Source organism: Fusarium proliferatum (genome assembly GCF_900067095.1).
Source record: "Fusarium proliferatum ET1 genome assembly, contig: FPRO_scaffold002, whole genome shotgun sequence".
Lineage (NCBI taxonomy): Eukaryota > Fungi > Ascomycota > Sordariomycetes > Hypocreales > Nectriaceae > Fusarium > Fusarium proliferatum.
This window is the reverse complement of record NW_022194791.1, coordinates 3,705,984-3,733,580: the sequence shown is the minus strand read 5'-3', so window position 1 is coordinate 3,733,580 and position 27,597 is coordinate 3,705,984. Positions and strand designations below refer to the sequence as shown.

Here is a 27,597-nt window from a genome sequence, read left to right as displayed (position 1 = left end):
ACAAGATACATAGATTATTTAAATAATATTTTGTATTGTTTCTTTTACAGATAGTACCATAACAGATACCATCATATATGCTCATACTCTCAGGCCACAAAGAAAAGTTAACGTGACCAAGAAGCCCAGTCGATATACCCAAATGCCTCTTCTGTAACCATAATGTCTACGCCATGCCAATGCATATCCGTGTCTTCCAAATGTACAACCTCTAATCTCAAGCCATTGCACTGGCTATTTCCTTCTCTAAGTATATCTCATCCTCAGTAAGCTCAGGCGAGGGCGTCCTCTCTCGTTTCGTCCGCTCGTGTCGTGCTGTTCGGATCTTATCTATCTTGTGCTGTCGAGCAGGCAATTCATCCTCGACGATCCTGTGCCTCGACTCGCTCAATGCTTGTGGTGTTGAATCTCGTCTTGAGGACAACTCCCAGTCTGTATTCCGCTTGTCCTTTGGCGTCTGCCGTCCAGATTGTTTGTCTGGGAAGAAACCTCCTTCAAATGCCACTGGCTCCTCCACCGTCTTGAAAGCTCCAACAACCTCCTTGGTAACGGCCTCCCGCTCTTGTTTGTTCGTCGCCCTCAGGGACTTGATATGTTCAAGAGCATCGTCAAGACGCAATAGTACTTGCTTATGCGTGTTCTCTCGCCTGTGGTCCGTGGCTGCCCTTGACGCAACATGCTTCATAGCTAACTTGACGGATTCCTTGCACTCTTTACTACCCTGCCACCATTCCGACTTCGATATGAAGCTTGCAATAAGTGACATCAGGTCTCTGTAACGCCCTTGTCCAGTATAGGAGTGGATGAGACTGGCAAAGTTGAACTTGTTGTACGCCAGCTCACCCATACCATTCTGCTGTGCTGCCATTTCGCAGACTTTGATCGCGGCTTCAGGGTTACCCTTTTGAGTGAGAACACGGGTGGCTTTGTTGTATACACTGTCATGAATGTGTTGACCCTTAGCAAGATTCTCGCGGAGTAAATCATTCACGTTGTCGCCAGCCTCAAGTCGAGCGACCAGCATAGGAACCAGAGCACCGCTGATGTCGTGATTCCTTATGTATGCCTCATTGATGAGACATGCCACTGTGCCAGAATGGGGTCCTTCCAAGTGAATATTGGCGACAACAGCAAGTCGAAGGCATCGTGATGAATCCCCAAGGCCCTTCTTAGTTGCCTCCTTGTAGGCGCTGAAAACACCGCTCCAGTCATTCTCAAGCGCCAGAGTGTTCATGTGTTTGAATGCTGCTCGCTCGTAGATGGATATTGAATCACCTCGGCGTTCAGGCAGAGTTGGGGCAATTCCATAGCTGTCTGTCTTCTCTCCTGGCAGAGGCTTGTGAAGACCATGCAGGCCGCCTTCACTAGCGTAGCTGGTCAACAGAGGGTCCTTCAGCCATGGCGCAGAAGTTCGTGCATCCTTCAGCATGCGAATCACGTCAGCTCTCGACAGGTTCCAGTATCTGCAGCATTTGTCGGCAATCTCGTTGAAGAAGATCTGGTCCATTGCCAAGCCACCATCTTGGCAGAACTGCACCCACGCAACGAGAGCTTGAAGATTGCGGGTTCGCCCGTGTCTGTCCATGACAAAGAATGCCAGAGGCTTGTTCAAACTCATGTGGTGGTTGCTGACAAGATCTCTCACAAAAATGTCCATCTCCGCGGTTGTGTGGTCCTTGCAATAGATCTTTGTCAGCCAGGACAGAATATTCTGAAACTGGTCGGATTGCTTCGCTTTAGGTCCGAAAGCCTCAAGTCCAGCCGAGACCTTGTCCCACTGTCCCAATTCAGCTTCGCGTACAATAAATCTCCCACGAAGCTTGACATCGACACCTGAGGCCTTCGGTCTCATCTCGCGGAGCTGGGACATCTCTGCACTTGCAGTCGCATCATCACCAGCATCAAGAGCAATGAGGGTAATTCTACGTCTGGCGGCATACTGAGCAGACGAAGAGAATACACTATCGTCAAAAAGACCGCCTTTTTGGAGTAAGGTATAAATCGTTTTGACCTCCAGGAAGTCCTTCGTCTTCCTCCAGTAATGCATAAGCAGCCGAGTGACCCATTCATTGCGATCGGTTTTCAGTGCCTCCTTCGATTGTGGCTCAAAGCGAGACAAACTTCGCAGTAAGTGCCTCACACCCTCGACGTCGCGGCTGCGGGAAAGACTGTCGAGGAAGGGTACGGCCAGAAGGCAAATATCGTTGCAAGCGGGACGGACAGCCTCGAGTATGAGAGGGACTGTTCGGTATTCCCGAGACACTGCTGTAGACTGAAGTATCCGGATACCCCTTGATAAAACCTCCTGGGCCTCTTCACTCTGTGTAGAGGTTGAGGTCAGACTCTTAAGCATTTTGGCAGCTCTCATTTCATTCTGGACACGCTCATCGCGTGGCAAGTCTTGGATCTCCAATTCCGTCAGGAGATTATCCAGCAGTGACCACGATTCTGGTTGTCCTATCGAGGTTTCATCGGCCGGCTCTGTTTTTGCAATACCGACTTGTCTGTCGCCTGCCGTTGAGGTGTTATCCGTCGTTGACATTTTTGCTGAGCCTGTAATAGCGTCCTTTCTGGCCTTGGTCGTCCTGGAATTGGCTGATCGTGTCCTTGGTGATGATGTAGTCGGGAGCCTGATCTCCGGTGATAACCTGATTGAAAGGGCGTTGTGAGAGAATGTGTTATTTTCTGATATGCGTGATAATTCCTTTCGTGCTGCGTCCCACTCGTCCCATCTCTTCTGGCGGTTCTGAGGCGTGCTTGTTGAGTCCCCATCCTCAGGCAATGTTGTCTCAAAAGACTCTATATGCTCAATCTCCTTCGGGCGCGATAATTCATGCTCTAATGAGTCAATCCTTGTTCGTTGACGGCGCACAACATTGTTGGTGGGTGCGTGCGAGAAATCGTGGGCAATTTCGATTGGAAATGTTTCTCGTCTACTGCTGTAGCTCTCAGCCAGCGCAGCTGAGTTGCGGTTCACCCGGGCAGTGTGAAGTTTCTTGGCATTGTCGAGAGCAGCTCGAGCGATGTTGAGTCGTCGACGTCGTTCTTCAGCAAGGATGATGACTGAACAGGACGTTGTTAGGAGAACACCTCGGAGAGCGTTGACGGCGACCCTTGAGGGGGCGGGGCTTGGAGTGGCCATTCTAGGCGGTCGTCATCTTGATCCGGACCAATTCTGCCCCGGATCGGTTTTGTGAGATCGCAGGTTCGTAGGTTGATGTTCAATTCGTCGTCTCGGTATGTCGCTCGCAGTAATTGTTCGTGGTGTGATGCACAGATTCTAGGCCGAGTGAAGTCCAATCGAATTGGAGGTTAGGTACGTACCCGCATGGCCGAGGAATCGGGACTTCGGGCCAATGAGAGAGCTACGATGGCCAGCAGCATCAGCCCATTTTAGGTCAGCATCCTTGTCCATGTCCAGCTCCAGGGTAGGTACTTTAGCATCATCGTCCTTATTTTGCTGTCTTACTGTTAGCGGGATCGTCATTCTATAAAGTCCAATGCAACTTATCACTTCGATTATTTACTTCCTAATAATACTGTTAAATATATCTACAGTTGTTTCAATGGACCAATACGTTTCGGGTGGCAGGTCATCCAGGTATTAGACCTTCAGACTGCGCCTTTCCATTCCCCGCAAGTGATATACACCTTGAACAAAACACAAATGATGTGTTGATTTAAGATGCTTATGATGTTGCACAATCTCGCACATCAAGGTGTTCAGTGTCGATCTCGAACCATATATCTAGTATCTAGTGGATGCTAAAGGTGTGCCTCATGCAACCTGAACACTTCCCCATGTTCTAAGTCCGTTAACTCCAGCTCTCAGCTGCTTGTTTCGATCATCTTGACAACTGCTTTTGCTGAATAATAGCATGAACTGATATTGATCTAAACGTATCTAGGTAGTTCACTGTTTTAGTGTATTCTGAGAAGCCAATGAGAATATTTACGTGAGTTCGCTCAGGCTAGTTTAGAGGTCTTGTTCCTCTCGTTGTGCGGATGGATATCAACTCTTGCGGGATATGCCCGTACGCGCCTCGTTAGTACCGTAGAAGGTGAGTCAACTTCAGTATCGTCTAGGAAGCATCACGCAAGATGTTACAGGTGTTCTTCAGCAAGTACGGGCCCGACAAGTCCGTTTAAGTCCAGAAGGTCCGTTCCAAAATGGTGCCTATAGGTGGGATTGGTAGGAGCTGCCATTTTTATATGATAGATCTGAGTATATAAAGTCAGAAGAGAATCCTTCACTATCAACTGAGAAATACTCACAACTCTTGTATTTGATAACATAAATTCAGCCACCATCGATCGTTCTTCTGCAGTGACGCCACTGCCGTTGCCATCACCACCTCCATTCACTGCCCACTCCATCCTCATTATCCCTACAAATACACTGCCACTACATCTTTTCACCTCAGCTTCACACCTCTTTATCACCAACACTAGCAACCTATCGCAAACACAATGGCTCTCCCTTTCGCACCACCGCCCAAAAGCCCTCTAGGGCGCTACCGACTTTTGTCACCAACTGCATCGGTTTGGGTGTCCCCTATTTGCCTTGGTACAATGAACTTTGGAAATGCTTGGTGAGATACACATCCATTGATGCCTGATATCTACTAACGGTAGCGTAGGAAAGAGTGGATGGGAGAATGCGACCAGTCCACATCGGAGTCAATATTGGATTTCTTCTATGAACAGGTGTGACCACCATATGTCAAATGTAAGATGCCGACAATGTACTGATAAAAGAACAGGGCGGAAATTTTATTGACTCTGCAAACAACTACCAATTCCAGGAAACCGAGAAATGGGTGGGAGAATGGATGAGGAAGCGCGGCAACCGGGATGAAATCGGTTTGTAACCCCTTCTCGCTCAACACTTGGTCCTGTACTTACGCCTGCGCTCAGTTCTCGCCACCAAATACACCACTAACTTTCGAGCTGGGCCTGGTGCTCCTAATATCATGGTGAACTTCACTGGCAACGGATCGAAGAGTCTGAGGGCTTCAGTTGAGGCCAGTCTTAAGAACCTGCAGACCGATTACATTGATCTTGTAAGTATTTTCTTCCGAGCGAAGCTCAGAATGCTAAGCTAACAGGGCCACAGCTCTATGTTCACTGGTATGATGGCAACACCTCTATCCCAGAGATGATGCAATCTCTCAACCAACTCGTACTCTCCGGAAAGGTCCTCCACTTGGGCGTCAGCGATACTCCTGCTTGGATCGTGAGGTAAGATGCCATGTGCCTTTCGACGAGCGAATAACTTGCTGAAAACTCCGTAGCAAGGCCAACGAATATGCTCGCTGCAATGGACTGCGGCAATTCTCTGTGTACCAAGGTCGTTGGTCGGCGGCCTCCCGTGACTTCGAGCGGGATATCATTCCCATGTGTCAAGCTGAAGGCATGGGAATTGCGCCGTGGGGCTCCCTTGGAGGCGGAAAGTTCAAGACCGAAGAACAACGCAATGCGCGGGAAGGACGAAGAGTGGAGGCCAGTGAGAAAGAGATCAGAACCAGTAAAGTGCTGGAGTCGATCGCTGACCGTAAGAACACACTCATCACCAGCATCGCACTGGCATATGTCATGCACAAGACAAGTTATGTATTTCCCATCATAGGTGGTCGAAAGGTGGATCATCTCAAAGCCAACATTCAGGCTCTCACCCTGAATCTCTCCCCTGAGGATATTCAAGAGATCGATGGGGCTACTGAATTTGATGCGGGCTTTCCTAACGATTTTCTGTATCGTGGGGGTAACTCTCTTGGAGGTCCAGACGTTTGGCTGCTCCAGATGGGCGGTACGTTTGACCACATCCAACCACCAAAGGTACGTTCCTCAAAACAACATACGAATACATGTGCTGATTTGTTATAGCCCATCTCAGCGGCTGCGCGAGGGGAATAGGGCGTCCGCCTCAAAGCGAACTTTTGGCGATGGTTACCAACTCGGTCTCGATCGGACTGGATGGAATTGGATTGGAAAGAGAGAATTGGTGCTGTAGTGATGCCTTCTTATCGATGGTGAACCAGACGGGATTGCTTGTTTGTTAGACTGGGATGAGAGCGAGCACACGGGTTCAGAATAAGAGGTTATTGAGGACATCGCCAGCAGAGAAAACCAAAGAACAAACTTGCTTTGCAAATTCAAGACTATTCTGTTAAAATATATTGTTATGTTGCTTGATAAGTGACAGATACACAGAAGTTGGAAAACAACTTTGAAGTGAACATGCGAATAGCAGATGAACACTTGATATTTCTTGATCTTGCTGTAAGGATTTGCTGCTCAAAGGTAGGAGGTGTTCGGTGAAGCCTGCGCTGAACAAACAGAAAGTGTCAGGAAAGAGCCATAGGGGACAGACCACAGTAGCTCCTTCCTTCTTTCCCATCTGCAGTCTGGCTTTATCACCACGAACCCACCTCGAAAGATTCACCAAATCACTCAAATATGTCTTTTCAAACAATTTTACCCTCTATAGAGGTGGACGACAGCCATGTTGCGGGTCATCAAGTCGAGTTAGTGACAATGCACCAAATCCTCCTTAGGGACGATGGTGATACAGGATTCAACCAAACCATTGGCAGTAGTCGAAAGAGAAGTCGAAGTCAAAGCTCTGCATCCTCCCCAAGTTCGGAAGAGCATGATAATGTGGTCAGCCCAGAATCTGCCATGAATGAGTTTACGAATGTTGAATTGTGTGCCTTCATATCATTCTTATCTTCTTCAACATTGTATTGACTCTTAAGAGTATCCCAGAAACACCTATTGGTCAGCGACAGACAAGCCCGCCCCTACTTTATAGCCCGAGAAGCGATGTTGAAAGCCGAGCTAGTCAACAGCAGCTGCTGCCTCTTCGAGCATGTCGACCAACGAAACGAAGGCGAATGGAGTCCATTCGTTCTATTGGAGATGCAGAATATACCCCTGACCGACGGTTCTCAGGTAAATACAATCACGACACGCTTGCACTTCAACAGAAAAATGACTGTCAAAAAGAAATTCAAGCGAGACGCAGCCGGCAGCGGCATGGTACTCCATCACCAACAACAACACATACGTCTGAGTCGCCTGTAGTCACAAAGTTGAGGCCTGTTCCTCAAGGAGCCCCCCGTTTGATTGAGAAGAAAGGGCAGTACACAATCAGAAAGGGAGTTCGAATTCGAGATTATAAACTTCCGGGGCCTTCTCCGTGGCCATGTGCTTTGCCATCCAATAGCCTGGAATATCAATGCCGAGATGGATTTGATGCGAAGGAAGTATCGCTTGGGTATCCCCAACCAATGGTTATTCGGATACAGGAGAATGTACACGAGCCAACCTTGGGGAACCACAAAGGTTTGAAGCCAAGGAGCCCATCGCTTGGGACCACTGAAATCGTCTAGAGATACCTACATGTGGCTGGTCAGCAGCAAAAGAACCAAGAACAAATAGGGCAATCATTCACGACGTTATTTTGAGGCTGCTCCATGACGGGTATCTTGATGCCACTTCCTTTAGATCGAGAATAGTACAGAAATAATAAATCAAGCCTCGCAACCACCAGAACGCCTTTTGGGATAACAAGACTGTCCAGCACATACCGCCTATTTAGCTCCTTTCCCCTTGGCTTCATTCTCACCAAGCTCACGGATCAATACCGATGTCTGTCCGGCACCGCTGTAGTCCTCTTGGCCAGTCTCAAACCCAGGGCAAACACCGACAGCAAGATATCTCCCGTCGCTTGAGAAAGCAAGCGCAGCAACGCTGTTGGGGAATTTCTGGTATTGTTTAAGTCGTCGCTTTGCTTCTGCATCCCACAAAGCAGCGGTGCCATCGCCACCCCCTGAAGCAAATGTTCCATGAACAGGGTGGAAGGCGAGAGCATTTACGGGATAGACAATATCACCATCACCATCTGGGGCTGCCTGTCGATGGCACTTGAAGGCGTACTTTCGAGCCTGAGACTCGGCTGTATCCTCAAACCATTCAACTGCAACACGGCCCTCGATACTGCTAGTGGCGTAGCCAGCATCATTGGGCATGCAGGACACTGCGCGTGTTAAATATCGCAGAGACGATTCACGTTGCTGCCATGGCTGCAGGTCAGATGAACCAGTTGCGAAGAGGTCGACAATGGTCTTCAGGTCGTAGATGTTAATTACACGGCCAGCCATGGCAACCACGATCTTCGTAGGACTAGCAGCCAGCGCATGGGGCTTGCCGGGGAGGGAGACCCTAATTGGGGTGCTTGAAGGATCGCTGAGGTTATGGAGGTTCAAGCTGCAATCCCAAGACGCGGAGACCAAGATCGCTGGTTTCTGTTAGTATGAGTCAATCACAGGGGTTCAATGACTCACAAAACTTTGGGCTATAGGCTATAGACCGCACCGGCGCAGCATGTTTGCTCAGCAAGGTCTTCTCACCAGTCTCCAAGTCGATTCTGTTCATTGTTGTTAGCTTAACGTTTCGAGGCGTATCCATTCGCATCCACTGACCTGTTAACACACCAATCCACGCCAGCAGTAAAAGCTTCATTATCATTGGCGCCGAAGCAGACATCCAAGACTGGCGCCCGGTGTTCGTATGTGTTTACGAGAGTCGCCTCGCCAGCTCCACCCGCGATATCGTAGCAATACACCTTCTTATCCCATGATGAGACAAGGAGCTTGGTTCCAGAAGACGGCGCAAACGCGATCGCCGAGACCGCGTCGGTTGGGGGCGGTGAAAGTTCGTATTGAGTCGCTGGAAATCAATCAGCAAACATTCGCGACTTGATCGCAGGTACAGCAGTTTGGAACTTACCAGGAGCCATGGCTTAGTACTTATGCTCTTGTCGACAGGCTTGGTGTTGATGAAGTTGTTTACCTTTGGTTCAGTCACGTGGAAAGCTCCCATCATGGCAACGAAAGTCATGGGTAGGCCACCTCAGGCGCAGCTGGCGGCATTATGCCCGAATTTTCAGGTACTGCCTCCACTGCCACTGCCACTACCAATGGAACGAAAACGAATGAGCATGCAAACGAGCCACACCCCGCCACAACCCCACCATCATCAATCGAGTGCACTTGCAAAATGTCAAAATTATGACTCTTCCCCTCTACATCCACTGTTGACGTGACGATTTACGACCCGATCGCGCGAGAATCACTACCGATACTATCGCAGGAATAACTTATTAAAATTAGACTATTGGCTCTTTTTGAAGGCCCGACTTGCGATCTTGTGCGACGGCACTCGACATCTATAAAACCCCCCACCTTATTCTACAGAACCCGACCGAATCCTCTGAAACCTCAAAAACACCGTCAAGATGGCCCAAAACCAACATTGCCGTTTTTACGAGGAGAAGTACCCGGAGATCGACAGCTTCGTCATGGTCAATGTCAAGCAGGTCAGTAACAACCTGATCTGTCCGAAAGAACTGCCTCTGACCAATTTCAGATCGCCGAAATGGGTGCCTACGTTAAGCTTCTAGAGTACGACAACATCGACGGCATGATCCTGCTTTCCGAGCTTTCGCGAAGACGTATTCGAAGTATCCAGAAGCTCATCCGGGTCGGTCGCAACGAGGTCGTCGTGGTGCTCCGTGTCGACAAGGAGAAGGGTTAGCATCAAATCAACGTCGGACTGAACTTTGGGCATGGATATTGATTTTTTTTGGGCAGGTTACATCGATCTTTCCAAGCGACGAGTCTCCCCCGAGGATATCGTTAAGTGTGAGGAGCGATACAACAAGAGCAAGATGGTTCACTCTATCATGGTGCATCTCGCCGAGAAGACCAAGCTCGATATCGAGAGCCTCTATGAAGCCATTGCTTGGCCCCTAAACAAGCGATTCGGACATGCTATCGACGCTTTCAAGCTTTCCATCACGTCAGTTGCTCTTTACCAAAGTTCGACCACATTTACTAACCTTGAGAAGAAACCCCGAGGTCTGGAACGATATTACCTTCCCCAACGAGGTGGCCAAGGAGGAGCTCAAGTCATACATCGGAAAGCGTCTTACTCCCCAGCCCACCAAGATCCGAGCCGATATCGAGGTCACTTGCTTCGGATACGAGGGAATCGACGCCGTCAAGACTGCTCTTCGCACAGCCGAGGCCCACAGCACCGACGACACCCAGGTCAAGGTCAAGCTCGTGTCTCCGCCTCTCTACGTTCTTACATGCTCGACCTTGGACAAGAACGTTGGCATTACTTGCTTGGGAGAGGCCATCGTTGATGTCCGAAAGAGCATCGAGGGTGCCGGTGGTAACTTGACAGTCAAGATGGAGCCCAAGGCCGTTACCGAGAGCGATGATGCGGAGCTGCAAGCATTGATGGAGAAGCGTGAGCGTGAGAACGCCGAGGTCAGCGGTGACGAGAGCATGAGCGACAGCGACGAAAACATCCCTGAGACCATCTAGGTCATGGACAGACGAAGAGTCTCCCGGTCAGGATGAGTCGGCAAGACTGTTAGAGCCATGCCAAAGTAGCCCGCGCACGAGCGGGTTGTTGGACACGGAAAAGGGTGTAATAGAGGGCGTCTGGGAGGCTGAAAGGAAGCATGTATCCCGGAGTGCAAAGCATCACTAAAAGTCCAGACTTTCATGTAGTACTTCCGATGGTAGGAAGTGGCGTCTGAAACGGCGTTGATAACGAACAGTTCTTTGATTACTTGAGACGACGTCTTCCCATTGTGATGGGTGTGTTTTGGCTTGTTTTCAGTGACATAACTTTAGTGATATTTCTTTAGAGCTGTGCTTCTTAAGTTTCATGTTTAATAAGAATGCCTGTCTCGTGCTGCCTTACATGGCGGGTTGTCGGAACTAGCCGATAAAAGCTTAGACTCGGGTGTAGAATTTCTATACTTGGACTCACAACCACTGATATTCCCACTACAACGCTCAATCTCACAGCAACGGGAATGTTATTATTTAATGACACTCTTTTTGAACAATAATTAGAGCCTTTGTAATGGCTCTCGGCTCAGTGTGGGCACGTCTGAGAGGCAATGGCCAACCCAGCCTGGCCAAATCAACAGCACTAAGACTCTTTGGATTCGCAACATGGATCCCAGTCATCGCCATGTTCAACCTGCACGTTGCAGAGCTGACTTTTGTTGACGGCGCATCTATGTATCCGTTGATTAACGACGACAAGGACTCGACTTTACGACGAGATGTGATTCTCAACTGGAAGTGGTCTCCTCAAGAGAATCTAGAGCGTGGCATGGTCGTGACATTACGGTACGAGCAGACCCTTCCCAAAAGCCTGGAAATAAGCAATTGATGAGAATTAACATGAAAGTTATAAAAGGAGTCCGCTACATCCCGAGACAATCGCAGTCAAGCGCGTAGTGGCACTGGAGAACGATGTTATCAAGACAAAAGCGCCTCATCCTCTGCCGACAGTGAGAGTCCCGCAGGGGCACGTGTGGGTTGAGGGTGATGGACCGCCTGGATCGAGTCTGGATAGCAATACGTACGGACCCGTATCTAAGCAGTTGATTACAGGGCGGGTTACTCATATTGTGTTTCCTTTTCGCAAGTTTGGAGCTCTTCCATGGAGGGATCACCAGAGGCCATTGATGGAGTAGGATATGAGATGAGATGTATTATATGTACCAAACGGAACTCATGAAGACATGTATAGACCTTATGATCAAATCGATTTTGCAATTAGTTTCCCGTTCAATGAATAGCCATACGAAAGACTTTATTCTCATACGATCTCACTGAAGACTCACTATGAATTACCTGAGGCGGGCAGAAGTGGCGTATGATGAGGTGAGATAAGATAACAGACCGAAAGCCCGTTCGGTCATTTCAACAAATTCTTTCATCGGGCATTCTTCCATTGACGTAGTTAGCGTCGGGTGCTCTCAGTCTTTACAAGGTAAAGTACGGATACATGCGCTGTAAATCCAGGTGCGGTCCCTGATCGGCCACTAAGAAACCGCTGAGCAGAGCCAACTAGAGCCGCAATTCGCGATTAGTTAACCCAGTAAAAAGCCAAGACCGGGTTCCTTCATCAAAATTCTCATAAACGACATCGCCCAGACTCTCGGCTCTTATCTATTCTTTGCGACCCTGCGACACCCGCCCACTCGCCAACGACGAAACATCGCGACAGAGCGATCCCTCTTTAATACTTGTTCTTCTCTCTTTCTTGGGGATCCTCTTGTCTTCCTTTTTTTTGCTTCCGAAGTCTTCCGCCTTGTGCCGTCACCGACTCGACTCGCTCAACCGTCTCCTCCGATCCGAGTTCGATCTCTTGCTTCACCCGGATTATGCCCTTGGATCTTCAACAACAAGATTCTGACCTCGTCTTCGCTCAATCGACGACGACGAACGACGGATCAACGAGTGCGGCGAGCGATTTTGCGCCATCCCCCGAGCATCGTCATGCTGCTTGGACGGGTCGTCGCTCGGAAAGTAGTAGAAGCAAGACCAGTGACCAGAACATGACCGCACAAGATGTCGAGGCCGAGGGGCGACCACCGTATCTTCATGTACGTCAGAAACTACCAGGGTGCTGTGTTTGCATCGCCAAGCGTTTTCGACCTATTCGTTTCCAGGTGCGCTAACATGGGACCCCACGACAGGCCATGATCGCGGGTGGTATTGGAGGATCTACAGGCGATCTACTCATGCACTCACTCGACACTGTTAAGACGAGACAACAGGGCGATCCCCACATTCCTTCAAGATACACGTCGCTAGGACAGTCCTACTACACGATATGGAGACAGGAGGGTATAAGACGGGGTCTCTATGGTGGGTGGATTCCTGCGCTTGGAGGTTCATTTCCAGGAACGGTCATGTTCTTCGGTACATATGAATGGAGCAAGCGATTCTTGATAGACCACGGCGTGCAACAGCATATTTCATACCTCACAGCAGGTATGGCACCCCAATGAGATCCAGCAGCAGTACAAGCACTAACAAACTCGTAGGTTTCCTTGGAGATCTCGCAGCATCTATTGTCTACGTCCCCTCAGAAGTTCTCAAGACACGCCTCCAGCTTCAGGGTCGTTACAACAACCCCCATTTCACCTCCGGCTACAACTACCGCGGTACTATCGACGCTGCCCGAACCATTGTGCGCGCAGAAGGCGCCTCCGCCTTGTTCTACGGTTACAAGGCCACTCTCTACCGTGATCTGCCATTCTCAGCTCTGCAGTTCATGTTCTGGGAACAGTTCACTACTTGGGCTCGCAAATACAAGCAGAGCCGTGATATCGGAGTTTCCCTAGAGCTTCTCACTGGTGCTGCAGCTGGTGGTCTTGCCGGTGTTATCACCTGTCCCCTCGACGTTGTCAAGACACGACTTCAGACTCAAGTCAACACACCAACAGAGTCCCGGCATCCCAAAGACCATCATGCCAACTCACAAGTTCGACACATTTCCACCTCTTCTCCCAGCACACATCGGCCACGACCTGGCGCCATTGCTCTCGACACCTCCTCCGTCTTCACAGGACTACGGGTCATATACCGTACAGAAGGCGTTGCAGGATGGTTCCGCGGTGTCGGACCCCGAGGAGTATGGACATTCATCCAGAGTGGCTGCATGCTGTTCTTGTACCAGCGACTCCTCCGACAGCTTGAGGTTCTGATGCCCGTCGAACGAGAAGAAATGTAAAAATCTCCGCACATACACATACACATACACATACACCTTGTTCTCACCTTGTCGTTAACTACCTTGCTTGCTATGATTTTAAAAACATTTATTCACGCGCGGTCGCAAAAAAGTTTCCTCCCCGCTTCACCCCCACCCCTGTATAACTCACGCATTAGAGAGGCGAACTCTATGAGATGAAATGCAATGGACATTTATGTACAGATAGAAAGAGACGTTTGGGGCTGTGGACGGCCGTCATTGTTGGGCGTTGGGAATAGAAGGGAATGACTGATCAGACACATCAGGACATGAATAGAAATGAGAGCATGAGGCATAGAAGCTCTCTGTTGACTTAACAACTATGACTTTCAAATAGGGCAAATTGCTTAATGACTGGTTCAACGACTCGAGCAATTCTCCGATAAGGTGAATGGCGTCGTCGAGGACTCAATAATTGGTACATGAAAACCTCATGATAACAACAACGAAACTTCAGGTCAACACTCGTTCATAAAATCAGGGGTATAAAACACAACTTCAAAGCCCATTTAGCAACAAACAGTAGTGAAACATGCACTATGGTATTCCTTCCTTCGTAATAAGCGTCATAATCATTGAAATATCCTGCAAATCAAGCATCCGGATCACTATCTTCCACGCAAGGCAACTCCTCAAAGTCGCTCGCACGAGTACGTAGCTCATCACGAGCAAGGCACACGGCAATAGCGATAGTCAGGGCATTCCAGATCCCCTGGTGTTCATCTTTGAAATCGACTTGGACTTGAAAACTGACATGGGCGTCGGACCCTTTGGATGAATCGACTGTAAGAACAAGAACCCAGGTATTAATAATGAACAGGCCGTATACCACGGGAGGGTGACGACGGTAGGTGTATCGAGGGGGGGTCTGGGGTTCTTCGGGTAGAGAGGGCGATGGGGACTGTGAATGGCATGACTCCCTCGAAAGCATCTTTGTCTTGGGGAGTACTCTTGCCGCGATACCGGGGCTCTTAAGTCCAGGTTCAATCTTGACAATGATTCCATGAGTTTCGGTGGTTGGCAATACGTTTCCAACTCGAGGATGTGAGCCGAGCCGGCTCTCAGCAGGTGTCAGCCATCCCCCGAACGATGCAAGTCCATCATCTGGCTCAAGTTTGATTTGCGGAGATGCGAAGACACTGGGCTTGATAACATCCCAGAACTGGGGGTTTCTATCCTCTCGGAGAAACTCGCGCTGAACCTTTGCGAGAGCTCTCATGCGGCTCTGGATGTGTTCAGTGATCTTATCTTCCGGCATTTTCGTGTCTACAATTTCTGTCAGGATGTTCGGAACAATGCGTAGATGCAGGTAGTCGCCGTCCTGTGCTGCCCAGCTCAAATACTTGTCGAGCTCTCGTTTGATGAGCTGCGGTACTTTCATCCGAAGACCACTCTGAATGGTTGTCCTGGTCTTTGCTGTGAGGTCCATGAGACGAAGAAGGGCGGTTGTTGCTACAAACAATGAGCAATGCACTCCATAACATTTAGGATAAACATACCTCGAAAGTCATTTGAGCGAGCATAGATGATAGGCGGAAACTCATCCGAAGTTTGGAAGACAATATCTGAGATGGGTACTCCTCGTAGATCGACGTCCCACGTTGTAGGAAGCATGGGTAGATCCTGTCGCATGTACAATATCTCAAAGAGTCGCTCTTCCGCGGGAGCCCAGGTACTGGCGCCAGGATATCGCTCCTTTTCCAGCTTCATCAACTCTTCCATGGTGTTAGAACAAGTAACTTCTTCTTCATCTTCTTCGTCGATTGTCAGGAAACTGAGCTGAACATCTTCATCGTAGCTTGTAGGACTCGACATCTTGGGAGTGTCTGCATCATAGTTGAGTCTCTTACGAGGTGAGACCCGAGTCGTCGGACTCAAAGAACGCTTTGACTTGGTGCGTTGTTGCATTTCTGGTGTTTATGGGGCATGAGTGCGGCTCTGAAGATGGATGTTCTTGTTGTTCTGTTTTTGTTGTGGAGAGAAAGAATAGGCTTCGGTTTGTGTTGGTGAGAAGGAGTAATTGTTGCAGTGCGAGTACCCGTGAGACAGCTGAGTTTGGGAGATGTCACTTCCGCCCAGGTCAATATTTTCATGCTTAATATGCTATAACAAATAGCTAGGAAGATACTAAAAGTGCTAAGGAGCCTCTTTTGGTGAAAAATATTTGATGTTTTATTCCAGTCACGAATATTGCCTTGTGAAGGGAAATGATATTCACCTTCTTACACTGCTGGATGCGGGGCGTGCACCTATAATGTCGCCAATCCTCGCACCCCTCCCGGAAGTTCACTTTCGCCGCTGAAGCCAATCAGAGCCAGTCATCGAATTTCTTCACATCCCAAACCAACTGTCGCCGACCACTTTTGAAAGGGCAAGACGACAACCATGGCCGAGGTAGCAAAGACTGTAGCTCGCCAATTGCCCGGCTTCAAGCTGGGTCAGAAGCAGGTTTTTCTGTGAGTACCTTTGATCCATCTCAACCTACCAATTCTAACTATCTCTAGGCCAAACCATGTAATCACCTTTCTTCGAAAAGATCACCTCCCACCAAACGAGGCCACTTTCCAGGTCCCTCTGCGATTCACAAAGTTCGATCTCCGAGATTACCTCTGGAACCTATACAATGTCGAGGTCACAAAGGTCCGATCATACGTCAAGCAGCAACCTTTAACCCAGCGCAACTCCCACTCGCGCTCGTGGTATCGCCCCAAACCCCTCAAGGTCATGACTGTCGAACTGGCAAAGCCCTTCCAATGGCCCGAGCTTCCCGAGGATAAAACACCATGGAGCAACCAATTGTTCCAGATGCGCGAGGATATGTTGGAGAAGCGAAACCAGCAGCATATTGCGCAACAGCGATTCGAGATTCCTCTCAAGAGCAAGCAGCTCCCGTCGAAGGAGAGACAAGAGTTGGCCAAGATGGCACAAAAGCTGTTATCGGGAGAGGAGAAGTGGACTAACGATGTTATCTTGGATCCTAAATGGGAGAAGATACTGAACAAGGAGGAAGTAGAGGTTAAGAAGGACGCAAATGAAGCTTAAACGACTACGAAAGGCGAATTACGACTTGAAACTGCGGGAAGCTGCTAATGAAAGAGGCGGCAATTCTATGAGGAGCCACGGGTGATGGGTCTCTGTAGGATAAGCGGGCATCACAATTGTACATTATTGTAACTAGTCTTGGATGGGCAATGCATGCAGGCGGGTTAAAGACTATGAGCGCAAATATAGACGCTGAAAACTCGTATCTTCTTTGTCTCATGGTTCACGGTTCTATGTCATGCCAATGTTCGGGCTGTTGAAAGCGCAAAACTTGATTCCCCCAAGCCCACCAACCAGCAGTCAAGTTACGAGCAAAGATCTCGAGGCCAAGACAATCCTTGCCGGTGACATCTTGAAAGAGACCTCGCAGGTTGGGCTTTCGTGAGTGGACATCAGGGATTGCCACGATGACTTTGGACTCAAGAGCTTCTGGCTTCTGGCTTCCGATGCGCTTCGCTATGATGAGCTTTTCCCATGGCTTCCTCCATGTTGACTCAATGTCGTAGACTGGTTCACCTGACGCAGCAACCTTGAGCCATGTCCATTCAGTCACAAACTCGAGACCCCAAGTAGCGAACAGCCCTGTTGGGGAAGTCAAAAAGTCGTGAATGCTGTGCTTATTAGTGACCCAGACGGCAACTAGTCCATCTGGTGCAAGATGAGAAGCTAGAGGAATGTGTAGCAAGAGGTTGCGCATCTCCTTGAGATTTGATACAGTAGCATACTTGTCTGTCTTTCTCCTGGCAGATCGATTTGGCCATGGAGGATCTAACACAACAAGATCAAACTTGGGAGCTGACATGTGAAAGGTATCACGCATGGCCTCAATAGAGCCATCAAGAAATTCGGCTTTGTCTGGTATCAAAGGCGGCAGAGCGGATACTGACGGTGCTTGTTGTGGCTGAACCAGCCGGTCCTGATGGAAAGGTCCAGAATATGAGTATGTGCTGGCAAGGTCCTGCAAGGCGCTGCTGACCGTTTCAGCGGTCATGAGTTCAGCCAACTGCGCGCCAGGAGACGCAGTCGCAAATGCCGAATGATCGCCTCCTCCATGCCGGGGCTCATACGGAGTTGCGGGGGGCGATGCGGAGACGATGCGGCGGCGGGGGACCTGAGACGGGAGAACCTGGCTCTCTTCTAGAGACGTAGGGATGTCTAGAACAATGAGGCTCTTATCCGGGCTCTCAAAGAGAACAGAGGACTTTCTGTGGTCGTTGGCCTCCATAGCTGACTCGGATGGCTATTCTTCCACCTGGATTGGCCTTTGCTTGACCCGCGGTTGAAAGAATGAATTCGCGGCGATGGTCGGCAAACCTCGGCTCGGTTATTGATCACCGGGACCGTTAAGCCTCGCTATGCTCTGCCCTGTGAATCTGCTGAGAAACGACAAGTTTTCAGTGGATCATCAGCGCATTAACCCACTGAAGTGACAAGTCTTGAACCCCTGATGGCCTAATTCCTCTATTTTTCTAGGGTTCTGGGGGATCTCCATTTCCGCGGGCGTGACCACCTTCGTTAGGTCATTCACTTGTAAAAAAAACAACTAGTGGGGGCCTGTATTCGCCCACTGAGCGTCGGTTTAATGACGTCCAAGCCGCCTCTGACCGGGGAAACTCTGCCGCGCCGCATGCCGGTATCATCTCCAAAATCCTCCCCATATCCGAACTTCTTCATCCTCCCCGCAAAACCGGTTTCTACTCCTCCAACCTTTTGACAAGATACCACCGAAACCGAAATACCTCAGTCGCGTTGGCTTCGAATACCGATCCCCATTCGACTCTGCCACGGCATGTCGCGCCCGTAGGCCTCGAATCCGTTCAACAAGGTCAGGCACGTGCTTCTGTGAGCCTCGGGGCCATGTCCTCTGCCGACGCTGCTCAGATGGAGCATACCTCAATGGCCGATGTTGCGCGCAATAGAAACATTCAGAGCCATGTCTCTTCTCATACCCTCAGCAAGTCGCCAAAGGAGCCTCCTGTGTGTCCTACCGACCAGGAAGCAGTAGCACCAAAGGCACAAATGAACAGCTTCGAATATGTCTGGAAATCCGGAGTTGCGGGTGGTTTAGCTGGCTGCGCTGTAAGTTTGTCAGAGTCGAAGACAGAGGTGTCCAGAAGTTTCTGACTGTTGGAAATAGGGCAAAACTGTCGTCGCACCATTGGACCGAGTGAAGATCCTCTTCCAGGCCAGCAATCCACGATTCGCAAAATATACAGGATCATGGGTTGGTGTCGCAAGCGCTATGAAGGACATCCATAGATATGAAGGCATCACTGGACTTTACCGTGGACACTCAGCGACTTTACTACGAATCTTTCCTTACGCCGGTATCAAATTCCTCGCATACGAACAAATACGAGCCATTATTATCCCCGATAAACACCATGAGACACCAATGAGAAGACTGCTCAGTGGAAGTTTGGCTGGTGTCACCTCCGTCTTTTTCACATATCCTTTAGAAGTTATGAGAGTACGACTTGCTTTCGAGACTAAACGTGACGGCCACTCTTCTTTGTCATCAATATGTCGTCAGATTTACAACGAGCAACCGGTTCAGAAAACAACCGCCACACGGCTCCCCAATGCGCCTGCGACGGTAACTGCTGCTGCAGAAGCGACAGCAGCGACAGTTGGGGCCATTGCTCCTCAAACAGGACTAATCAACTTTTACCGAGGTTTCGCTCCCACTGTCATGGGCATGCTTCCATACGCGGGCATGTCTTTCTTAACCCACGATACTGTTGGTGATATCCTCCGATCGCCACGTTTTGCGAAGCACACGACACTACCGAAGAAGGCAAACCACCCTGAAGGAAAGCCAGCCCCTCTTCGATCGTGGGCGGAGCTCACTGCTGGTGGAATCGCCGGTTTGATCTCTCAAACAGCATCATACCCTCTTGAAGTCATTCGACGACGGATGCAAGTTGGCGGTGCCGTTGGTGACGGTCGTCGACTGAGGATAGGAGAAACCGCTGGTATGATCTTCCGAGAGAGGGGTGTTCCCGGGTTCTTTGTTGGCCTCACCATTGGATACGTCAAGGTGTTCCCAATGGCGGCGGTCGCATTCTACACGTATGAGCGCATGAAGCTTGTCTTTGGCATATAGATGTATTTGAGTACTACGGAACCATTGGAGGTCAGGATTGATTTGGCGTTGACGGAGTCATTGCGCGGAATGGAAGCGGAATTGCACACATCTTTTGGAATAGGTCTTGGATGAAGTCGAATAGGGGCATACGGCTCGGTGTACATACAACAAGAAGTACAATACCTTGTGGCTTTATGAGCAAGGTTTTCACGTGTGGAAATATGTCTATTCCCATTCAATATCCGTGAACAAAGGCTCTTTTGCTGTTTCATGGCGGTGCCTTTGCCACGCGCTATAAGATGAGGCGGCGGCCTCCGTGGTATCTTTGTGGTGTAATTCGTTATGTAGCGCCCCTTTTCTCATACTCTTACTAGATCTGGGAACCCGACGCCCTCTGAGTGTGGTATGTCGTCGTATTACTCATCGGGCTAGGAGTTCACCAGACCAAACAGCCGGGGCGAGTAAGTGATCTGCACGAACTGGCTTAACGCCGTTGAGAAGGCTAACGCATGTCCCGGGTGAGGGATCGCAGTGTATGGTTATAGCTCGCCCGCACGCGCCAGGCTCACAAGGGTCTCCGATGTCATATTCTGGCTGTGCAGAGTCGAGATGGATGGGGCGTGAAGGGTAGTCGTGGCGCCAAAGTGCTGGTGTATGGCTAGATGCGGACTAGAAATCATGGTTGGGCGACGGCTTCTAGAAGTTGGGGGTAGATTGATAGTAAGTATCTGTACTTTGAGTGAGTTGGGCATGGGGGTTTTAAGTAAGTTATCCGTCAAGGATTAGTGTATTTGATCCCTGGGTTTTAGAGGATTTGTGCTCAGACGTTGGAGACTGGGGTCAAGTACGAGAAGATGGAGGGGGGCTATCCATGAATTGGCAAGTCTAGACGGTATTGACAATATGATAGACTTCTTTTGCATATCTCTCCAACGAAGGAAACACTGCTATGCACTCTATGACGTGTCTTACATGCAAGTTCTCTAGCTGCATCTTCGTGGTGTTGTGGCTATACCGGCAGTTAAAACAGAGTTACAAGTTACCCAAGAGAAACATGATGACTTACCAATTGAAACATTTCTATGCACAGTAAGCACGCCAAACATGCATAGACGAATTGCTACGTAGTAGGTGACATTCAATACTACTGTACAGTCACAGGAAATGTTGCTCAATAGCGTTCTAACTAGCAATACTCCCCGAGTAATTTACCCTAGAGCAGTCGAGTACCTAGTCGAGTCAAGCCCGGGTATGACGGTAATAACGGATCAACGTCAACACCACCAGGAACATGATCTGCTTGGTGCATTGCAATGCAAAACACCGGGCGTCCAGTCGCATCATTCTACAGAACGTGGATTGGTGTTGACTCTGCTGTCAATTGAAGTTGAAGTTGAAGATAAAGTTATACATCGTTGATTGGCTACTTTCTGGCTCGACCAATGACAGCACGGCATAGGTGAAGCTAAGTGAGCTTGTCAAAATTCCAGGCGCAGCCTCAGCCTCAGCCTTTCATCTTCACTTCATCAAAGCTCCACCACCAACAAACACGTCAGACTCTCGAATCGCGAAACATCTAGGTTCTGGTACTCATCAATTGGTGTTTATTGATCGGCACAAATACATAGAGTCTCCTTCAGCCGTGCTCCCTATTCCCGCGCGTCCATCTTCATCATGGCGTCCGCCGCCGACCTCGACGGACTCGTCCTCCTTCGCCAATCCATCTCCTCCAACGCGCCCTTCATCCCCACGGCATCAGCCGATGCTACTGCGACCGAAGTTCCTCTATCCCAGGCGACGTACTTGCGATTCCCCGATCGGGATGTTGCTGTTCCTATCGACAACCCGACGCGCTTTGTGTCGCAAGACAAGCCCGTAGACTTGCGCAGTATCTACTTTGCTTGGCTGAACCGCGAAGTCGCTATCCCTGAATACAATGCTTCTGCGACAAAGCTCAATGAAGAACTGGCAGCCGCTGGTGGCTCGGGAAAGGTTCAAAATTTGGGTTTCATTGAGCGTCTGGATCTGATTACCTGGCTTGAGGGTGCTAGCGAGGAGAGCGAGTACATCAAGCCTTTACCTAGTGATAAAGATGCGGCGGCTGCTGGCGCGACCGCAGCTGCGAAGACGGGCGCAGTGGCTTCAACTGCTCAGTCGCGATCTGGTCGTGGTACCATGGACCCGAGACTGGCTGGTATATACAATAGCGAACGAAAGATGGGCGATCGCAACACCGTTCTAAGGGGCATCAAACCTACGGTAAGTCTTTGCAACCTGAGAAATTCCTGAGTTTTCTGACCTCGCTAGGACTTCTCCCATGTTCGCAAACTTGCTGCGCCTTTCATCCAGAAGAAATACCAGTCTAGCTCCAGCATCCCTACTAACCCATCACTCGCTCTTAACCAAAAACCTCCTACAAGACGACCAGACCCTATTATTCTCCTATCTCCCTCTGCCTCTTCTTTGCTTCGCCTATCGAATGCTCGATCGTTCCTTGAGGACGGCAAGTTTGTGCCTACTGATGCAGGTGGTGCGATGAGCAACATGCTTCATGTGCAGCGCATCATCCCCTCCATTGACCCAAATCGCCCAATGCGTTTCATTCTTGTAGAGGGCCCTGAAGCGTTCAAGCCTGAGTACTGGAACAGAATCGTGGCAGTTCTCACCACTGGCCAGACTTGGCAGTTCAAGAACTACAAGTGGAGTGACCCCAACGAGCTCTTCAAGCATACGCTGGGCATCTATGTCGGTTGGCGAGGAGAGTCAGCTCCGGATAACATCCGTAACTGGGGTCACCGCGTTCTGTCCACTGGTATTGACCGATGGCGAGGAGAGGGCCATGATGCTTCGCGATTCCGTGATAAGGAGATCGTGGAGCAGATCTGGAGGGCCATTGAAGAGAACATGCGATACAGGGGCTGGAAAAAGGACAGGGCGCCCTCATCGATATAGTCGAAGGACTCACATTTCTATTGTACATGAAGTATTGCTAAAAACACAAGGCTCCCTGGGGATGGTTGCTTCACATAATGGAGCTGTCGTCCAAATGGGAGAGAAGGGACTTGCATTCCCGTCTGTACCGAACATGCCCCCAGGGTGGCGAGGTACAGGGGATCGAAAGCGATGGCGTTAGAACGGTTTCTTGCTATGTAGACATCTTTATCTAGTCTAGTTGTGCAATCTGTGGCGAGTGGCATACAGGATTTCAGAACCCAGGTCAATTGATATTTCGTTTTTACAGCGGGTGTTAGCACTGCATCAGCAAGTGTTGAAGTGTTCTCATTCTGAAGTCAGACGTTACCCTGTTGCTACTGTTGTGTCAGCGGCATATAGATGTCGTTTTCACGTCTCCGACTCCGCGATGCCAAAATCTACCCTCATGATCGACGTTGATACCCAAGGAGCAGCATCGACTTGCCGGCACGAAACTGCACCCTTCCAATAGTTTACGTCCTCCATAATATCCGAGTGGACGGTCATATATCAACTGCACACACATGCTTCTCTAGTCAACGCTATAGCCCGCATCGCGAGGCCAGTCACGACATATCGATTTGCACAGATCCTACAGGCTGGAAAGGTTGCAGAAACTACCGTATCTACGCCCGCAACAAAGACCCCAGTAGCTACATGACAGCGACTTGTCTGTGTCAGTATGTAGCGGCAAGTAGGGCTTGACCTTGTCGATCGACACTGCACACCCCCAAGGCAAAACCTCTTGGTCCAGAGCTTCTATCCAATGTCGAGCTTGAACCTGGGCGACCAATCTTGATCTAAAAACCTTCAGTTTATTCCTTATAGAGTGCTCCCCACACAGAACTTGCTGCTGACGAGTCTGCGGAGGTCAAGAGGTGCAGCACACGAGTCAGTCGTTTTTGTTAGGTCCAAGATATTCCCGGGCTGTCAGACTGGGAGATTGTCATAAACTCGTACGAAAACCTGTTCAGAGCTACGTATCAGGTGGTCACTAGGCGCACTTGAGTCAAGCCCTAGCGATTTCATCCCGCTGGTAGTCAAATTTGAACATGCCAGCGCGTATTTGGCCATTTGTGTCCTGGGGCAATGATAACAAGTAGCGTAATGAGGTCTTAGCCACGACGCAGGAGTCGAAGCTCTTTCAGTGAGCACAGCCGCGATAAACCTCAGATAACTTCATTCTTGCTCACCGCATATAAGGTAGTATTCAGCATGTTGAATAGGAAATGCTCCGTGGTTTAAGAGAGATGGCGCCCAAGCATTGTCCACTTGGCGGCCGACGGTTTCTAGTGAGTGGAATCGCACGATGGATTCCCGCGGTGGGTGGACTTGGTGGATAGTACGCTTGGAAAAGAGGTTGAGCACGGATTTCAGCCCAGGAAATAGGGGCACTTGCTGCATGTTTGTTTGAAGCAACCATTCACACGAGTTGGATCACACGGCGGAGAAATACAACCTCTAGCGCCCTACAGCGATATATCTGTCGACTGCATATCCTGTATACCATGATATGATGATACGCGTACCATCAAGCCAAGATGCCATTGAGGACCTGGAAAATCAATCCCGAATGTTGGCTCCCGTCTACCAGATCGCCCGCTAGCCGCGTACTGCTGTCGCAGGGCTGGTTGATGGCCAGGCCTCACTCTACAAGGGCGTACCCTAGCCTGCCGTGCTGGTCATAATTAGTTCGCCGACTACAGAGTAGAAGCTCGTATGTACCTCCGCAGCCTGACCTTGCTCGTTTTCATATCCGGTGGAGGGACCATATAATAGATATGATATAGTTACGCTTGCACTGGAGTTCGGGGTTCGCCGTGCCTAACCCTGTACTCAGTGCCGATATGAAGGGTCTACCACAATGCCGACATTTTCGTAATCATCAAGTGCCGTACCACAGGAGCCCGCGCCAGTAGGACTACTAGCTGTCTAGTTGGCGATCGTACAAGGCCGTTGTCTTTGTAGGCGAACCAGGATAACGGTAAGGCTGTAGGCATGAGCATGAATCGTGCTGGAAGCTCAGACTTGCGGCCACACGTGACCGTTAATCTGCTATGAGAGAGCATCCCTCGGGCAGCTGTATCCGCAGCTAAGCTAGGATATCGAGTCAGAGCCTCTGGTCTAAGTGACGGGACCGAAACTGTTGGTTGTCTGATCTGAGGTTTTGAACAGGACGGGATTGTCTGCAGATTTTGTGGATATCGTCATCCCGGAATGGTTAGACGGATCTGTTCCGTGATCGCTTACCTCGTGCGAGGCACATGGCAAAGTACATTGTACCCTCTCGCGTGGCAACTTTAAAAAAGCAGCATGAACAGGGGGACCGAATCAGATTGATTTGGAACCCTGCAGATTTTGGATTTTCGCGAATGTTGTTGGTACGTAGGAGGATCTGGCGAAACAATGCTCATGATACACAAGTTTCGTGACTCCACGAGAGGGCTGAATGTTTTGTTGACCGGATTGGGCGCTTTGTTTATCATCTATGTACCCATGTGTCCGGGCTCTGCAGAGTCCGTAAGTACGGGATGTTCGGTACATGTGAAACTTTGACTAAGGGATCGTGGACAAGTCTGACGACCAAACTTCCACCGAGGAATGATGTGTCATGTGGTGCTCAATTTGGAGTTGCAGGGCGTTTCATTATGGCCCATGGCTCAATGTAGAACCGCAACAAGACTTTGGGTTGAAAACGTCGAATCGAACCGCCCGCCTACAGTCTAAGCCTTTCATGCACGTCTTCCACATAGCGGCTTGTCCATCTTGCTGATAACCAATCGTTCTCAATGACCAAAACAATCCGCCCAGGCAAGGCCAACCAACGAGAAGTCCTCCCGAAGCTTGAAGAGCTGTAGTGGATCGCGCGGTGGCACAAGCAGCTTTGACGTCGGCAGACTCTCGGATAGCGAGGGTCTAGAAGAAAAAGAGAGGCAAATCAACGGCGACGCCTTGCCTGAGCGTCGACTAGTACCGGTACAATTGGTGAGTTGAAGAGCCTCGCTTGAACTGCCGTGACAAGTCTCCGGGATTTTTGGGCTGATATGAGACCTAGAACGTATGTAGGTTACAGTGAAGAGAGGGAGAACTCAGAAAGATGCCTAAGCGACTCCACAGCTTGGTTGTCACAAACGCGTGGCTCCCTCTAAACCCACGTGGCGGACCCCGCCAGAACCAACCAGGTAATACTGCTAAAATCACGCCTCACACCCTCTTCTTTTTTGCTTTTCTTTGCTTTGTTCTTGGTGTCGTTGCTTCTTCAACTGGGGATCTGCAAATCGTCAATACCGCCACTTCATTACCTCCTCTCCGGTACTGGACTCAGATGGCGCTGATCGCTGACAAACGTGTGAAATGCGCGCGTAACCGCGTCATGTTTTGTCAGGGATATTGATAGCCTTGCAGGCCTTGCTGTCCCATACCGCTGTTCCAGACTCAGCAAGTGCCTATTTGATCAGATCATATATCCACAGAATAGAAACAATAAAGCGGAGTTGCACTGTCGTGTCCTCCGTACGCATTTGAGAGGCGGTGTTTCGAAGCGAAGGAGGGGACCCATTGCTTCGTATCTGTATGGCAGTTTTACGTGCAGCGGATTCCTTGTACGGCACGACAAGCTCAGTCATGGAGCCACGTGGGAATGCCGACATGGTTGGAAAGGTGACCAGTCACAGTCACAATCACACCAAGACACTTGAGAGTTGTGGATGGTGCCCCGATCAACTCGAACCCTGCGTCCCCAGTTTATACCCGCCGCGCTCACAAATGAGCCATGAATTGAATTTGGTGATCGTGGCTCAGGTGACTTTGTGATAGGGAAACGGATTGGCTGGCCTTTTCGTCAGCCCTCGTCTTCAGTTACGTTGCGGTGTAAGGATGGTGAACGCCATGAGGATTGATCCTCATCTGCCAGATTGACTGGTCATCAAACCCGACTATTCCCACTCTGACAGCTGCCCCGGCTCACCCACCCATGGTTTGGATTGCTTGTTATCGTCCAGGGTTTCGCAACACTTGTGTAGTTACGTGTGGATGATGAGAAGTCCCCGAAACATACCTTATCTTGCATAACAATATCCTGCCTGCTTATACATAAAGTCACTGTGATATGTGAGGTGGGAAAGACATGCAGAGTTTCTTGGCTCCTTGTCTACATAGGTAGGTACCTTTGAAAATTGACACTGTTGCTATCGATTCAGCATAGGTAGTAGGTAGATCGATCAGGCAGTGACATCAACGTGCAGGTCACCTCAACACCATCGAATTTTGACGATTCAATCCAACGTTGATGAGGCTTGATACTCCGTAGACAGGCCAGACAGGATCGGTTAACGGTTAACGATAACCGTGCCACTGAGATGTGCCTACCTAGTCATTACCCCTCTAGCCCCTGTACTGGGCTTGAATAAGTGACACTCTAAGAGTCAGCATTGTAAACGGTAGATGTACCCGAGCGAAGGAATGTATCAAACAGACTAACACGGAGATAAAGGACAAATATAGATATCTTATCCCCAAGAGGCGCAATCGGAAGCCGCGGTTGTGAATTGATGGTGTTGTCGTGTTCCTTCTCTAATCATATCTTGTCGGTTTTTAGCCTCCTTCCAATAAATGGGGTGTCTCGAACAGTCAGACAGACATTCACTCACAGATTCCAATGCTTTACTTACTCCGTACTCCTTCCCTGAACTAACGTTAGTCTGAAGCTAGGAAGTTACCAGGATCTTTGGCTTCCTTGTTGGTCGCCCGTTCTTTCTCTCCATTAGGCAGTCTATTTCTGAAACCTGAGCCTCAGTCCCTCCAAGCTTCACCTTGATCCATACTAAGCTTACGAGTGCTGAAGATTGCGGATACGT

General features: G+C 49.6%; 13 protein-coding genes across 13 annotated transcripts; 9 read left to right on the top strand and 4 right to left on the bottom strand.

The window, feature by feature from the left end:
- Positions 1 to 217: 217 nt before the first annotated feature.
- On the bottom strand, positions 218 to 3,142 carry FPRO_02569 (uncharacterized protein; the record flags this gene model as incomplete). The annotated part of the gene is made up of 1 exon (XM_031227315.1): positions 218 to 3,142. One exon carries the CDS (start codon positions 3,140 to 3,142, stop codon positions 218 to 220), a length of 2,925 nt encoding a protein of 974 aa, XP_031077764.1.
- Positions 3,143 to 4,470: 1,328 nt separating this feature from the next.
- Positions 4,471 to 5,916, top strand: FPRO_02570 (putative norsolorinic acid reductase; the record flags this gene model as incomplete). Its single annotated transcript, XM_031227314.1, has 7 exons — positions 4,471 to 4,592; positions 4,641 to 4,707; positions 4,764 to 4,863; positions 4,918 to 5,063; positions 5,117 to 5,241; positions 5,295 to 5,838; positions 5,887 to 5,916. 7 exons carry the CDS (start codon positions 4,471 to 4,473, stop codon positions 5,914 to 5,916), a joined length of 1,134 nt encoding a protein of 377 aa, XP_031077763.1.
- A 543-nt stretch (positions 5,917 to 6,459) lies between these two features.
- On the top strand, positions 6,460 to 7,394 carry FPRO_02571 (uncharacterized protein; the record flags this gene model as incomplete). The annotated part of the gene is made up of 3 exons (XM_031227313.1): positions 6,460 to 6,707; positions 6,786 to 6,954; positions 6,990 to 7,394. The coding sequence occupies 3 exons, from the start codon at positions 6,460 to 6,462 to the stop codon at positions 7,392 to 7,394; spliced, it is 822 nt and encodes a 273-aa protein (XP_031077762.1).
- A 201-nt stretch (positions 7,395 to 7,595) lies between these two features.
- Positions 7,596 to 8,803, bottom strand: FPRO_02572 (uncharacterized protein; the record flags this gene model as incomplete). The annotated part of the gene is made up of 4 exons (XM_031227312.1): positions 7,596 to 8,302; positions 8,349 to 8,431; positions 8,487 to 8,733; positions 8,794 to 8,803. 4 exons carry the CDS (start codon positions 8,801 to 8,803, stop codon positions 7,596 to 7,598), a joined length of 1,047 nt encoding a protein of 348 aa, XP_031077761.1.
- Positions 8,804 to 9,301: 498 nt separating this feature from the next.
- FPRO_02573 (putative translation initiation factor eIF-2 alpha chain) lies at positions 9,302 to 10,397 on the top strand (the record flags this gene model as incomplete). Its single annotated transcript, XM_031227311.1, has 4 exons — positions 9,302 to 9,382; positions 9,433 to 9,595; positions 9,657 to 9,864; positions 9,914 to 10,397. 4 exons carry the CDS (start codon positions 9,302 to 9,304, stop codon positions 10,395 to 10,397), a joined length of 936 nt encoding a protein of 311 aa, XP_031077760.1.
- A 550-nt stretch (positions 10,398 to 10,947) lies between these two features.
- FPRO_02574 (uncharacterized protein) lies at positions 10,948 to 11,569 on the top strand (the record flags this gene model as incomplete). Its single annotated transcript, XM_031227310.1, has 2 exons — positions 10,948 to 11,219; positions 11,290 to 11,569. The coding sequence occupies 2 exons, from the start codon at positions 10,948 to 10,950 to the stop codon at positions 11,567 to 11,569; spliced, it is 552 nt and encodes a 183-aa protein (XP_031077759.1).
- Positions 11,570 to 12,262: 693 nt separating this feature from the next.
- FPRO_02575 (uncharacterized protein) lies at positions 12,263 to 13,617 on the top strand (the record flags this gene model as incomplete). Its single annotated transcript, XM_031227309.1, has 3 exons — positions 12,263 to 12,484; positions 12,578 to 12,875; positions 12,929 to 13,617. The coding sequence occupies 3 exons, from the start codon at positions 12,263 to 12,265 to the stop codon at positions 13,615 to 13,617; spliced, it is 1,209 nt and encodes a 402-aa protein (XP_031077758.1).
- Positions 13,618 to 14,230: 613 nt separating this feature from the next.
- Positions 14,231 to 15,546, bottom strand: FPRO_02576 (uncharacterized protein; the record flags this gene model as incomplete). The annotated part of the gene is made up of 2 exons (XM_031227308.1): positions 14,231 to 15,090; positions 15,138 to 15,546. 2 exons carry the CDS (start codon positions 15,544 to 15,546, stop codon positions 14,231 to 14,233), a joined length of 1,269 nt encoding a protein of 422 aa, XP_031077757.1.
- A 477-nt stretch (positions 15,547 to 16,023) lies between these two features.
- Positions 16,024 to 16,680, top strand: FPRO_02577 (uncharacterized protein; the record flags this gene model as incomplete). The annotated part of the gene is made up of 2 exons (XM_031227307.1): positions 16,024 to 16,094; positions 16,143 to 16,680. 2 exons carry the CDS (start codon positions 16,024 to 16,026, stop codon positions 16,678 to 16,680), a joined length of 609 nt encoding a protein of 202 aa, XP_031077756.1.
- Positions 16,681 to 16,903: 223 nt separating this feature from the next.
- Positions 16,904 to 17,905, bottom strand: FPRO_02578 (uncharacterized protein; the record flags this gene model as incomplete). The annotated part of the gene is made up of 1 exon (XM_031227305.1): positions 16,904 to 17,905. One exon carries the CDS (start codon positions 17,903 to 17,905, stop codon positions 16,904 to 16,906), a length of 1,002 nt encoding a protein of 333 aa, XP_031077755.1.
- Positions 17,906 to 18,537: 632 nt separating this feature from the next.
- Positions 18,538 to 19,786, top strand: FPRO_02579 (putative coenzyme A transporter; the record flags this gene model as incomplete). Its single annotated transcript, XM_031227304.1, has 2 exons — positions 18,538 to 18,759; positions 18,818 to 19,786. 2 exons carry the CDS (start codon positions 18,538 to 18,540, stop codon positions 19,784 to 19,786), a joined length of 1,191 nt encoding a protein of 396 aa, XP_031077754.1.
- A 1,656-nt stretch (positions 19,787 to 21,442) lies between these two features.
- Positions 21,443 to 22,720, top strand: FPRO_02580 (uncharacterized protein; the record flags this gene model as incomplete). The annotated part of the gene is made up of 2 exons (XM_031227303.1): positions 21,443 to 22,027; positions 22,076 to 22,720. The coding sequence occupies 2 exons, from the start codon at positions 21,443 to 21,445 to the stop codon at positions 22,718 to 22,720; spliced, it is 1,230 nt and encodes a 409-aa protein (XP_031077753.1).
- A 2,427-nt stretch (positions 22,721 to 25,147) lies between these two features.
- FPRO_02581 (uncharacterized protein) lies at positions 25,148 to 25,846 on the top strand (the record flags this gene model as incomplete). The annotated part of the gene is made up of 3 exons (XM_031227302.1): positions 25,148 to 25,261; positions 25,553 to 25,726; positions 25,808 to 25,846. The coding sequence occupies 3 exons, from the start codon at positions 25,148 to 25,150 to the stop codon at positions 25,844 to 25,846; spliced, it is 327 nt and encodes a 108-aa protein (XP_031077752.1).
- Positions 25,847 to 27,597: the final 1,751 nt, after the last annotated feature.